The sequence below is a fragment of a genome, unplaced genomic scaffold (assembly GCF_019419815.1).
Source record: "Pyrus x bretschneideri cultivar Hongxiangsu unplaced genomic scaffold, Pyrus_bretschneideri_v1 Contig8, whole genome shotgun sequence".
In the NCBI taxonomy this organism is placed as follows: domain Eukaryota; kingdom Viridiplantae; phylum Streptophyta; class Magnoliopsida; order Rosales; family Rosaceae; genus Pyrus; species Pyrus x bretschneideri.
Genome location: NW_025999820.1, coordinates 4,459,407 through 4,473,435, shown reverse-complemented (window position 1 = coordinate 4,473,435; position 14,029 = coordinate 4,459,407). Strand labels below are relative to the sequence as shown.

The following is a 14,029-nucleotide window of genomic DNA, read 5'->3' as shown; positions in this document are numbered from 1 at the left end:
TTAAAAATAAAACAAAAATGTCAATTTTTTTTATAAAAACAGAAATGATTTGCTTGCTGCATTTGCCAACAATGTGAAAATTGAGAGCCACGATGAATTGATGATGATGGAACAGAGAAGGTAGGCCTGGTTTTGTTTGAGTGTTGGTTCTTCCCACCTTGCTACCACGTGCAATAAAAGGCTGTAGGACCTTCTTTGCTTCAATTAAAATGCCTATGTATATATGAAATCCTTTGAGAAAATTATAAATGAATAAGTAACTACGAGTTAAGTCGTACTTCTCAAAAATGTATTATGAGTTATTTTGACAATTCATTTTGTATTCAAGTGTTGTGTTATGTCTAAAACAAATTTTTCCATACCAATCTTCACTTTTTTGAAGTTTTAATGTTAAAAATGTCAAAATATTATTATGTACACTCGTCTATTTTATTTTGATTTGTCATATATATTTGAGTTAATACATGAATGAGAAAATGTGACAAGTAAGTTGGCATAGTTATAATGCTTACAATTCATAGATGATCATATTGCTAAAGTGATTTTCGAATACAATTTTTCTTCCCAGCACAATTTTTTTTTAACTTTTAATTGAAGTGCTTGGATTTTGTGAGTTGTTCCAACCACTGCTGAATGTGATTTCAAGAGCTGAAGGAGAATGAATACCACATAAAAGAGAATGTTTAACTGATCCATTTCAGATCGACTGAATTGGTGCGGAAGTTGTAACATGGGAAAACCACAGAAAACACAACTTATTTGAATAACCCGGTGACCTACCAATTGTAGAAGTAGGATCTTTGGCAAGCAATAAGCACTTAAATAATACAATTCGAGTGTACCATCTTCTTTCTCATTTCGAGAAAAAGGTGCGGGAGGAAAAGGAAACAACGGAGGGATCCGAATCGAACCTAAATGGGAATGACATGAAAAGTCTTTTTCAAAACCTAGCATTAAGGGCGTTACGACGATATACGAGAGGAATGGAGAAAAACTCGTGATTGGTGTGGAGGGGAAGATCTGTTTATGATATAGTTCAAGAAAGAGTCGTCTCATTTCCTTACTTCTTCGTTCTTTCTAATTCATTCACTTCAAGGCTGGTTCTGAATGCCCTGTAACATCATCTTCAACTAACATTAAAGGACAAAATGGACAAATAAATGTAGAAAAAAGAAGGGAATTTTAACAAAACACTCTAGGTACAGTTCACTTTTAACAAAAAATCATATTTTTACATTTCCCTGGTACTATTCACTACACCTTTATTTATCATTTTTCATTAAAACTAAAGTTTTTTTTAAACTTTTCGTTAATTTTCTTAAAAAAGAAATGAGCATGCAGTAATTACTTTCTCTAAATCAGTCTATATAGAGTTGTTAACTTTGTGAGATGACTCCCAGTCTCCCAAGTTGATATTCTCCAAGTCTTCGAGTTCGACAGATGTAGTGGGAATTTTTAAACAACTGTGTGACAATGTGATGATGGAACAACAACATACATACCCCCACTAGGTTAAAGAGACGCAAGAATAAAACTTTGTGTTAGCGTGAGTCAATATTAGGAAAAATAGGGAATGTTAATAATAGGAGTCATTTATTAAGTAGGTTTGTGTATATGTTTTTTGTTTCCTTGTAAAACTATGATAGGTTTGTGTATATGTTTTTTGTTTCCTTGTAAAACTATGATAGCACATGTATATATTTCTAAACAAGTAATAGAAGAATTAATTCCCATAAAAGTTCTATTTGGTATCAGAGCGCCGAAACCCTAGTTTTTCCGCTGTGCTTGGTTGACTGTTTTTCTGCAAATTTTCTGCAGAAAACAGTGGTACCGTGTGTGTGTGTAATCTTGCTGCGTGTGCAGCAGCGTAGGTGGTGCTGTTTTTTCTGCAATTTTTCTGCAGCAAACAGGGTTGCCGTGTGGGTGTGGTACTGCTGTGTGTGCAGTCTGCTGCTGTGTATTGCTGTGCAGTGCTGTGTATTGTTGCCGTGTGGGTGTGGTACTGCTGTGTGTGCAGTATGTTGCTGTATATTGCTGTGCAGCGCAATATATTGCTGCTGCCGTGAGGATCTGCTGCTGTATATTGCTGTGCAGCGCAATACATTGCTGCTGCCATGAGGATTGCTATGTTTTTTTTTTCCTGCAATTGTACCGTGTATTGACGTGCAGTGTGTACTTGTCTACTGCTTGTCTGTTACCTTAGAAAGACTTGGGGCTGCTACGGTATTGGTGGTGTGTTTCTCAAATCAGAGTTGTTATCGGTTTGTCCTGCTTCAGTACAGATTGCAGGAAGCCGTAAAATTTTATTAATGGACTCAGGTACCGTGGGATGTGTTCTCTTAGCCTCTGAAAATCAGCACCATACATGTTGGATTCTGGACTCTGGGGCAACGGATCATATGACATATGATAAAAATATGTTTCAATACATGACCACATCTCACAGGAAAAATATATCAACTGCCAATGGTACTTTGGCACCCGTGTGTAGTGCCGGCACTGTGCATCTTACCCCTACACTTCCCCTACATCATTGCTTGCTTGTTCCTTCTTTATCCCATCATCTGTTATCCATACCACAGGTTACTGAACAATTGGATTGTGTTGTTCTAATGTATCCATCATTTTGTCTCCTTCAGGATATTCAGACCAAGGAGATAATTGGGCGTGGCACTAAGAGAGAGGGGTTGTACTATGTGGACGACGTCGTTTCTGGCAGAGCTAATGCGGTTCGAGCGTCCCGGTCTAGTAATTTACAAGAAGTGTGGTTGTTGCATCGTCGGTTAGGGCATGCATCTTTTGGGTATTTACGGCATATGTTACCTAGTCTATTTAGTGGAATAAATGAATCAGACTTACATTGTGAAGTATGTATTCTTGCTAAAAGCCATCGAGCTTCGTTTCTTCCTAGTATGAAGAAAAGAGCTTTACCGTTTGAACTTGTGCACTCTGATGTTTGGGGACCATCTCATGTTGTTACTTCTTATGGGATTAAGTGGTTTGTTACGTTTGTTGATGATTGCACTCGTATGACGTGGTTATATGTGGTGAAAAATAAGAGTGATGTTGGTATGGTATTCCGAACCTTTTCTCAAATGATTCAGACACAATACTTATCTGTAATTAAAGTTCTTCGTTCTGATAATGGTGGTGAGTATCTTAATTGTGAGTTGTCGGAGTTTCTTTGTGATCAAGGCATTCTCCATGAAACAACCTGTCCCTATACTCCACAGCAAAATGGAGTGGCTAAACGGAAAAAATCGCCATATCTTAGAAACGGCCCGTGCTTTACTTCTGGGCGCATTTGTTCCTAAGATTTTTTGGCCTGAAGCAGTTACTTATGCTGTCTACGTGATTAATCGTATGCCCTCTCGGGTGATTGACTTTCGAACTCCTCTTCAAGTCCTCACTCAACATGTTCAGGTGATGTCTACTCATACTCTCAAGCCCCGGGTATTTGGTTGTGTGGCTTATGTGCATGTTCCGAAAATTCATCACACTAAGTTGGATCCGTGTGCCCTTCGATGTGTGTTTGTTGGTTTCTCATCTCACCAAAAAGGATATAAATGTTATCACCCTGAGACTCGGCATATGTATGTTACTATGGATGTGACCTTTTCTGAATCGGAGTTTTTTTTATGCCCCCGTATCTTCATCTTCAGATCACCAGGGGGAGAGCTCTATTGGTGATCTGGAATGGTTGGACTTGGGAGAAAATATTGTGGTTGATGCTGCGGCCGTGCATGCTGATGCCGTGCCTAATGCGGCAGTGATCATACATGCCTTGCCAGATGCTGCTGAAATACCAAACATGCCACGGCATGAGTCAGAAGTTGCTGCCGAGAGCAGCATGCAGTCAGAAACAAAAGATGCCGAGAGTGATCTGGAGTCAGGACAGTTCATTGTCGAGCCTACTTTTGTAACCCTCTCTCTCTCTAGCTCCACGGTGATGCCCAATGATTCTTCTCTGAATAAACCTGAGGTAAGTATTGTGGATGATTATGTAACTAATGCAAGTACTGATGTAAATACATATAAGTTGCCACCGAGACAAAATCGGGGTGTGCCACCTGACAGGTTTTCTCTGGAAGGCAAAGTAAAGTATCCGATAGCCAACTATGTCTCATGCAATGGCCTTGCACCAGAGCGTAAGACCTTGATAGACAATATGGAGGCTATTCGAGTACCAACTCGTGTGGAAGAGGCTTTAAAGGATCCAAAGTGGGCAAACGCAATGGATGAAGAAATGTTGGCGTTACAGAAGAATAATACCTGGGAGGTGACGTCCTTGCCGAAGGGAAAAAAAAAACAGTTGGATGCCGGTGGGTGTTTACTGTCAAATACAAAGCCGATGGATCAATAGACAGGTACAAAGCAAGGTTGGTAGCTAAAGGATACACCCAAACATATGGTGTAGATTATCAAGAGACGTTTTCTCCCGTTGCCAAGATGAATACGGTACGTGTCCTGATATCTTTAGCCGCTAATATGGACTGGCCATTAAAACAGTTTGATGTGAAAAACGTTTTTCTCCATGGGAACTTGGAGGAAGAGGTATATATGGATTTTCCTCCTGGGTACAGTGCTGGTAGAAGTACCGAAGTATGCCGGTTGCGTAAGTCTCTTTATGGGCTGAAGCAATCGCCTCGTGCATGGTTTGATAGGTTTACTCAAGTTATGAAAAAGATTGGGTATTATCATAGTCATTCTGATCATACATTGTTCGTTAAACGGAGACAGAAAAAAGTGACAGCCTTAATCATCTATGTAGATGACATGATTATTACTGGAGATGATTGTGATGAGATTTCAAGATTACAGAAGAATCTTGCGACTGAGTTTGAAATGAAGAACCTGGGGGATTTGAAATATTTTCTTAGAGTTGAAGTTGCTCGATCTTTGAAAGGTATTTTCTTGTCACAACGTAAGTATGTTTTGGATTTGCTAAAAGAAACTGGTATGCTGGGATGCAAGCCAGTAGATACACCCATTGTTGAAAAACATCATCTATGCGTGGATTCGAATCAGAAATCAGTTGATAAGGGGAGATATCAGAGACTTGTAGGGAGACTAATTTATTTGGCTCATACACGACCTGATATTGCCTATGCAGTAAGTGTAGTAAGTCAATTTATGCATTCGCCAAGTCTAGATCATATGGCTGCTGTTATGCGTATCTTAGCATATTTAAAGTTTGCACCTGGGAAAGGAGTTCTATATCGGAAGTATGGACATTTGAGAATTGAGGGGTTCACGGATGCTGATTGGGCAGGGAGTGTAGGTGACAGACGGTCTACTTCGGGATACTTTACTTTTGTAGGAGGTAATTTGGTTACATGGAGAAGTAAAAAACAAAAGGTAGTATCAAGATCCTCAGCTGAGGCTGAGTATCGAGGGATGGCTCACGGCATTTGTGAGATTCTCTGGCTTCGAAAGCTTCTTGAGGGGCTTGGGTTCAAGCCAAAGGAAACCATGAGACTATACTGTGATAATAAGTCAGCAAGAGATATAGCTGATAATCCGGTACAGCATGATAGGACAAAACATGTGGAAGTTGATCGATATTTTATTAAAGAGAAGCTTGAAAGGAAGATTGTGTCAATACCTTTTGTGAAGTCAGAGGAGCAACTTGCAGACGTTCTAACTCATGCAGTATGTAGTCGAAGGTTTGATGACTCGCTTGTCAAGTTGGGCAGGTGTGATATCTATGCACCAACTTGAGGGGGAGTGTTAGCGTGAGTCAATATTAGGAAAAATAGGGAATGTTAATAATAGGAGTCCTTTATTAAGTAGGTTTGTGTATATATTTTTTGTTTCCTTGTAAAACTATGATAGCACATGTATATATTTCTAAACAAGTAATAGAAGAATTAATTCCCATAAAAGTTCTATTCTTTGCACCTAAAAGTCACATTAAAAAGGTTCCACGACAACTGCACCATTGGTCTACATCTATTAAATTATTAAACAACCATATAAGCCACCTTATATCGTGTTGTTAGCAACCACCCCATCATCTTTGAACCCTTGACAGTTGACCCCTTACAAGCAAAATCCAACGGTCCTATGTCACTAAATTTACGTTGCTAGATCAAATCCAACGCTCAAATATGTATCCGCACTAAGTGATGCGTGTATTCAAGAAAAAATTGCTTTGCAATCTCTGCTTTTTATTGCTTGGATTCAAGCAAAAACCAAGCTTAGGACAGCATTTTTGAGGGAAAAAAAGTAATGGTTGCTGTGTTCAACAAGGAGCTCCTGAGCTGGTACCTCATTACAGTCAAACTCCGAGAAACAGTGGAATCCGGAATTGCGAAGACTACTACTTCCATAAACAGATCAATTGAACTGCCACAGCAACATGTTCATCATCAGCAGCAGCAACCATCTGAGCCACTCCAAATTGTGATCCAAAATGGTTGTGATCAGAAATTTGAAGAGGGACCCAAGTCGCCGGAATCCGAGTGGATGATCAACATCAAAGACAAACTTGATCAGGCCGGCCAGGACGACGCGGCGAGTTCGTGGGCAAAGCACTGCATTTACAAAGTCCCACATTACTTGAGAGAAGGTGATGATAAAGCCATTGTGCCTCAGATTGTGTCCTTGGGGCCTTACCATCACGGCAAGAGGCGTCTTCGCCAAATGGACCGCCACAAATGGCGGTCGCTTCATCGGATGCTGAAGCGGACAAACCAGTGCATAGAGCTGTATCTTAATTCTATAAAAGAAGTTGAAGAAAAGGCTCGAGCTTGCTATGAAGGGCCAGCTGCATTGGGGCTCAGCAGCAATGAGTTCGTCGAAATGATGGTGCTTGACGGTTGCTTTGTGCTCGAGCTGTTTCGCGGCGTTGGTGAGGGATTTAAGCAACTAGGTTACCCTCGAAATGATCCCATATTTGCAATGCGTGGCACAATGCATTCGATTCAGAGGGACATGATCATGCTTGAGAATCAGCTTCCGCTTTTCATTCTTGATCGGTTATTAGGGCTGCAGTTGCGAGATCCTGAGCAGAAAGGACTTGTAGCTAAGCTAGCACTTCGGTTTTTCGATCCATTGATGCCAACTGACGAGCCATTGACAAAGAGCGATAGGAACAAACTCGAGTCATCGCTTGCATACGCAACCACCTTTGATCCGCTGTCTGAACAAGGTGGCCTTCATTGTCTTGACGTGTTCAGGCGAAGTCTATTGCGCACGGGGCTTCAGGCTGTGCCGAGAGTTTGGATCAAGAGATGGTCACACTCGAATCGGGTTGCAGATAAACGGGGGCAGCAGTTGATTCATTGCGTTACGGAGCTAAGGGAGGCTGGGATCAAGTTCAAGAAAAGGAAGACGGATAGGTTTTGGGACGTGAAATTCGAGAATGGGATTCTTAAAATTCCCAGGCTCTTGATCCATGATGGTACCAAGTCTCTCTTCCTCAATCTGATTGCGTTCGAGCAGTGTCATCTGGATTGCAGCAATGACATAACATCCTACGTGATCTTCATGGACAACTTGATCAACTCTCCACATGATGTAGCGTACCTCCATTATTGTGGAATAATTGAGCACTGGCTTGGCAGCGACGATGAGGTTGCTGACCTCTTTAACCGCCTCTGTCAAGAGGTGGTTTTCGATATCAACGACAGTTATCTCTCCCGACTGTCAGCGGATGTGAACCGCTACTACGACCACAGGTGGAACGCTTGGCGTGCCAGCTTAAAACACAACTACTTCAGCAATCCCTGGGCCATCATCTCCTTCATCGCCGCTGTCGTGTTGTTGTTTCTCACTTTCGCACAGACCTTCTATGGAGTCTACGGCTATTACAGGCCACCGAACTAAGTTCAACATGCCAATGCCTTTCCTCTCTGAGTTTTGGGTTGCAGAGTGTGAGTGTTTTGTTTTGTGACACAAAATTTCATGTCATATTCTGGTTTCATCCTTTTTTACAAGTCGGCATGCTAAACGTACGAGTTTGTAGATTCTTTGGAAACACATTGTATTTGTACCTAATGCATATAATTTCTATGATCTCGTGATTAAAGCAATCGAGCATGACAACTTTTTTTAACCCAAAGCAACCCTCGATCATCGGCAAAACAACGTCCTCCAATGTCCCAATCAATGTCATCACAACTACACCAGAAAAGTTTCATTGCAATTCTCGGAATGACAACGCTATTACCGACACAAGCGTTAGGAAAAAACTAGTAAGCTAAACCATTTTGCTCGCCATAAGCGAATGACCATATCACAATTACAACATAAACGAATCTTCAATATAGTAAGTGTATGAGAAGTATGTTCTTGAAGCATTAGGTGTGTAAATTGAACTTTTGCCTAACTAAGTTAAGGCCCCTTAAATTTAAGGGAAGGAATCCTCATTTAAAAAAAAAAAAAAGGAATTAGTTGTAGCATCTACTTTACATCGAATATATTGTAATAATGATCTATGTAGTGCAATTTAAAAAATAGATAGCTCGAATCGTTAAAGTTCAATGTGGTGTGGGCCTTACAACTACCCTCTATTATTTTTTTTTTTAGAAAAATGGAATCCCTTCCTAAAGCTTCCGAAAAGTATTTTACTCTTGGAAGCATGCGAAAAGTATATAATGAACCAACGATGAACGAACAACGGCCAGTAATTGAATCTTCCTGCCTGGTAAATGGTAAATGGTAAATGGTAAATGGTAAATGGTAAATGTCAACATTTCATATCTTGGGCAGCTTTCAATTCAACATTTCAATAAAATTTCAAAAGCCTGAAAGGATCTCCGCCTCTATACAGACCCAAATCCTCCGATTCAAACCTAGACTCCCGGTAAGCCACGTTGCCCACTCTATACGCATATTTACACGATTTGGCACCAAATGTTTTGAATTTGTCATTTCGATTGGTGATAGCCCATGAAATTTTCACATTTGCCATTGTAAAGATGAATCTTGGCACATCTTCCTACGTTTATTTGTGAGGTATGAATCTTACGGTGCAATGTTGTTCATCAAGAACTTGAATGCTACAAATTTAGGCTAAAACCCATGTTTCTGATTGACTGCTTGTTGGTTTTGTATGTTGAAATGTATTATTCTAACCGTTAATCTTCGTTTTCAATTGGGTTTTTGCGATTCAGCTTATATTCCACGCACGAAATCCTTTTGCCCAAGTTTTGATTCATTTCTTTATGTTGTAATGCAATTACTTCACTTGGTTACTTGTTCCTGTTGATGTGCTGTTGTAGGATCTCCATTGAGTTCTACCTGGGTAGTGTTAGGATCTCCATTGATTTCCCTGAATGGAGTCGAAAGCTACTGACCCGTCAACTCAACCTCCTGCTAAAGATTCTGGGGTTGAAAATGCTACTGCTGCTGCTGCCTCTGGTCAAGATAATAATAGCACTCAATATGCAAAAGCGGTATCTGGGGTATTTCTGTCATTTACAAAGGGTTTGGTTAACACGTCTCAGAGCGCAGTGAAGGCTGTGCAGGTCAAGGCGCGCCATTTGGTCTCCCAAAACAAACGAAGATACCAGGTACCTTACCAGAATTAATGAGTGTGCCTCGGTTTTGTTTCTTGATTAATAATGCCGAGTCTGTCACAAATTCAACTACTTTATTTGCATTTCAAATTCTGATAGAATGTGAATGTGGGTAATGGATGTAGATTGCTAGCTTAGTTCTATTCTCTACAGACAACAATATCAACAATATTACATACTGGTCATAGATTGGAATGAGTGTTTAGTCATGCGGTGACTAGGTGATGACGAACTTTTCCTTCATAGTCAACCCATCTTACTATTCAACTAATCATGAGATATATGAAATGAGGCCACTGATACCCAGAGTATATACACCAGACCTGTTTTTTATGATAATAAAGTACTTGGTGAATAGAAACTTCAATGGCATTCAAAGTCCATTTCTTATTTCCTTGTATTACTTGGTCATGCTGACCTTTTAAACAATTGTGTGAGAAACTCTACTAATCATGTCTTCGTGTAAACATTCACGAATTATTATGGTGTATGTGCATATGTGTATGCTTTCCCCATTTATTTTGTCAAACTCTTAATTATTGCATGTAGTTACATTCAGTTCATTTGATTGCAACTGCTTGCATTTTTCTTCCTGTGACCTACTACTACCTTTGTCTTCACCTTCAATAAAATGGTGATTCTTCTACAAAGAATGTTTCCCATGACACTTATTCTGCACTAAATTTGCAGGGGGGAGGTTTTGATTTGGATCTGACATACATTACTGAGAATATAATTGCGATGGGTTTCCCAGCTGGAGATATAAGTTCCGGCCTATTTGGATATGTTGAGGTAATAATCTTACGTGGTTTATGTTTGAAATTCAGCAGGCTAAGTTTGGTTGTATCATTTTTAACGTACCAACTAAAACATGTGATGCAGGGTTTTTATCGAAATCATATGGAAGAAGTCATCAGCTTTCTTGAAACTACTCACAAGGTGAGAAACGGTTTTCAAATCTGAAGGCATAAATTTTTTACTTTATGGAACATGAAAATCTGTTTACAATTCAGGAAATATATGGTGGGCTTAAGAACATGTTTTTACATTTTTCTAGCTTATTTCCAGTTCCGGTTCTGTTCCTCTTTTATAATTAAAGCTTTGTATTTTTGGCCAATAACTAGTTAAAAAGTTTCTGTCAATTTGACATTTGTTTTGCAGGGAAAATATAAGGTGTACAATCTTTGTTCAGAGAGGTTGTATGATGCATCGCGATTTGAGGGGAAGGTGTATTTTTTGTCTTCACTTGCTTTGTGTTGAAAGCTTATTGCTGCTAGGTGAAGTGCTTGGCACTTTTTTATATGCAAAAAAAAAAAAAAAAGAAAAAAAAAAGAGAATTCTGTGTCATTGATGGAGCTATTAAAGTTCTTCACTTTAACATCTTGATTAAATAACAAAATGGCCGTTGATGAAATCATAAGATATTTGTGTGAATGATGTGATGACTTAATGAGGGCTATCTTGTATGTGTTAATATATTGGGAAAGAAGAAAGTTGAAAGTATAGTCAAATAGATTAAAAATTTAACTTTTTTGTTGCTGTAATTCTGTTTTTCAGTCATGTTGAATAACAGCTTCTTCTATATTTGGCTTCTCTGAATGTTTTAAGGCTGCAAGTTTCCCATTTGATGATCATAATTGCCCCCCAATCGAACTCATAGAATCTTTCTGTCGAAGTGCTCATTCATGGTTAAAGGAGGGCATTGAAAATGTTGTGGTGGTTCATTGTAAAGCTGGTATGGCAAGGACAGGAGTAATGATTTGTAGCCTTCTCTTATTTCTTAAGGTAAGATCAATAATCAGCACCTTAAGACCTGGGGTTGTATGGTGGAAATGTTGGTGCTTCTTTTGGTTTTATATTTCTTGCACTTATGACTATAACTTTTTCTTGTTTGTTTTTCCATGTATATGCAGTTCTTCCCTACGGCTGAGGAGGCCATGAATTACTATAACCATAAAAGGTGTATAGATGGAAAAGCTCTGGTTCTCCCAAGTCAGATTGTGAGTCAGTTAAATTTTTGGATTTCCCGTTTAAGCTTGATGTTCCTTATCTATCTACATCATTGGGATTAACAATTTTTTGTATGATTTTCCCAGAGATACGTCAAATACTTTGAGCATATCTTAAAACACTGCAATGGAGAAACTCCTCCAGCTCGAAGGTACACGTCTGATACACTTCTCCAAAATGTAGCAGTCTGACCTTTCACTTGTATATATGTATCTAAGCGGTACATTGGTGTTGTAATGAGGACCTAGTTTGAGGAATTAAGTTGAAGATTTGAGCTATTGAATAAGATATAAGTGATTAAGGTGCACAGTGGGTGAGATGCATTTAAATCGTCCATATCTAAAGTTCTGAAAATAGATTGCCTGCCTCTGTGTGTGTCTGTTTGTCTACATGTGTGTCGGTAAGACTCCATTATATAAGGTACTAAAGTTGCGATATTATAGGTGCATGCTCAGGGGATTTCGGCTTCACAATTGCCCTTATTGGATTAGGCCCTCCATTACAATCTCGGATCATAAAGGTAAAGCTTTGACACTATCATCCTTGCAATATTCTGTGATGTTTTGAACCATCACACTTTTTATGATAGATAATTAATAACAGAATATAAGTTGCTGTACTGTTCTTGATTCCCAAGTGGCATTTTTGTTTATAAATAGTGATCCTTTTTCTAATATTGTTCACTTCCTGAACTAGTTACTTGTCGAACCTTGAGTTTGTTTGGGTAGAAACGAGCACTTGTGATTAGGGAATCTAGTACTGGGTTACAGATAATGCTTCACAGAGTTGCCGTTGAGTACTAGGACAGTACTTGAAGTTGTGATGATAATACAGTTTCATACTGATCGATATGATTCATTGTGTCAATGTTCTTGCATGTGCGTATTTTTAGAGCCGTGCATACATGTCCATTCCGAAAAATGCCTTCACTCTTTCCACGTTCAGAAGCTGTTTTATGTCACTTATCAAGATGTTTATCCCAATGCACAGGAATTTTGTTCTCATCAAGGAAGCATCCAAAAACGAAAGATCTAATGGTAAGCGCTTGTCAAAGTAAAACAATTCATACTAATTAAATTTATTATATACACATGTAGAAATCCATTGAATTTCTAATTTAAGCCCACCATCTCATTCTTTTAGCCACAAGATTTTTGGATCAATGCACGGAAGAAAGGGTTTGTGGTTTTCGCTCTTCCAAGGGAACCTGGTCTGGCTGAGTTAGTGGGGGATTTCAAAATCCAATTCCAAGATAGCCATGGAGATTTCTATTGGTATGTACATCGGTTCCCCTATCTTACTCTTGTTTATGTTATGATGTAACTTTCCTTCACTAATTTAATGACGAATGTTGAATCTGTCATGCATTTGTTTCACAGAACCTGCTCCGTAATATTGCTATTTTCCTACCCAAAATTTTACTTTCAGCAATTGCGGTACAAGAAACAGGAAAATTATTCCATGCTACAAAGCATTAAATGCGATGAGCATTGGATGGCCTGGATTGGTTTGAATTATTGCTTTTATAGTAGTCCCATGAATCCAGGCCATCCAATGCTCATAGCATTTAGTGCTATGTAGCAAGAGACTAGACTGCCAGATTGAATGATTGAATTCCTTTATATTCTTACCCCTTTTTCAGCTGGTTAAATACAATGACGGAAAACAGAAAAATCCTAACTGCAGATGACCTCGATGGTTATGAGAAGGTAAATGGTTTGACTCTAATTACTTCTGACTATGATATACGTCAAATGTTAGATCATCTCTCTGTTTCTCTACCCTACATTTCTGTTTCTTCGCGGTGCTTGCTTGTGAAACACCGGTGGTTGTTATTTGCAGAGAAAATTACCTTGTCCCGGATTCCAGGTTGAAGTTGTGATGATAGACTATGATGGTACTACTTTACCTACAAAAGCTAAAGCAGATTCTTCCGGTAGAACACCTGAGGGTAGCGCAAGTGATGCCAATGCTTCAAGCCATGGTGTTGCTGGAAATCCCAACCACAGTAAAATCTCTCAGCGTGAAGATGGTGATGATGTATTTTCGGATAGTGATGGAGATGAGACCGAGGATAAAATGAGCAGGCAAGCAGAAGCGAATTCTAGTGCTGGACTTTCTGCATCTAATCATCCATCTAACACCAGAAGTGTGGATAGCCCGCGGAGTAATTCCAGAAAACCAACTAATGATGGGGCTGGAAAGTCTCGCCCGGGCCACTCCCGCAAGTTGAGCTCATCTGGGGGAGATGATATTAGGGCAATGGCCGCGGATGCTTCAGTTTTCTCTTTTGGGGATGACGATTTAGATAGCGAATGAAGCAGTTGAGTTTTCCTTGAAATTGTACAAGAAACACCAGTGTATTCACTATTCGAAACAATAGATAACGCAGAGTTCCGGGACGAACATAGGAATCAGATATTGGTTGATTGACCTCATTGTTTCAATAGAGCTATCAGAGATTCAAATGGTGATTGAAAAGGCGTTATCCCGTC

General features: G+C 39.4%; 2 protein-coding genes across 3 annotated transcripts; both read left to right on the top strand.

Moving 5' to 3' along the window:
- The first annotated feature begins 6,075 nt into the window (after positions 1-6,075).
- On the top strand, positions 6,076-8,012 carry LOC103957757 (UPF0481 protein At3g47200). Its single transcript, XM_009369963.3, has one exon. The coding sequence runs from the start codon at positions 6,232-6,234 to the stop codon at positions 7,828-7,830; it is 1,599 nt and encodes a 532-aa protein (XP_009368238.2). The 5' UTR covers positions 6,076-6,231; the 3' UTR covers positions 7,831-8,012.
- A 663-nt stretch (positions 8,013-8,675) lies between these two features.
- Positions 8,676-14,008, top strand: LOC103957138 (phosphatidylinositol 3,4,5-trisphosphate 3-phosphatase and protein-tyrosine-phosphatase PTEN2A). Of its 2 annotated transcripts, none has more exons than XM_009369233.3 (13): positions 8,676-8,809; positions 9,228-9,518; positions 10,215-10,316; positions 10,407-10,463; positions 10,686-10,751; positions 11,133-11,309; positions 11,438-11,524; positions 11,621-11,685; positions 11,978-12,054; positions 12,525-12,571; positions 12,678-12,808; positions 13,177-13,243; positions 13,377-14,008. In XM_009369233.3, exons 2-13 carry the CDS (start codon positions 9,282-9,284, stop codon positions 13,851-13,853), a joined length of 1,590 nt encoding a protein of 529 aa, XP_009367508.2. In that variant the 5' UTR covers positions 8,676-8,809; positions 9,228-9,281; the 3' UTR covers positions 13,854-14,008. The 2 variants fall into 2 exon arrangements, with proteins under 2 accessions (XP_009367508.2, XP_009367516.2); XM_009369241.3 differs by lacking the exon at positions 8,676-8,809 and adding an exon at positions 8,816-8,961.
- Positions 14,009-14,029: the final 21 nt, after the last annotated feature.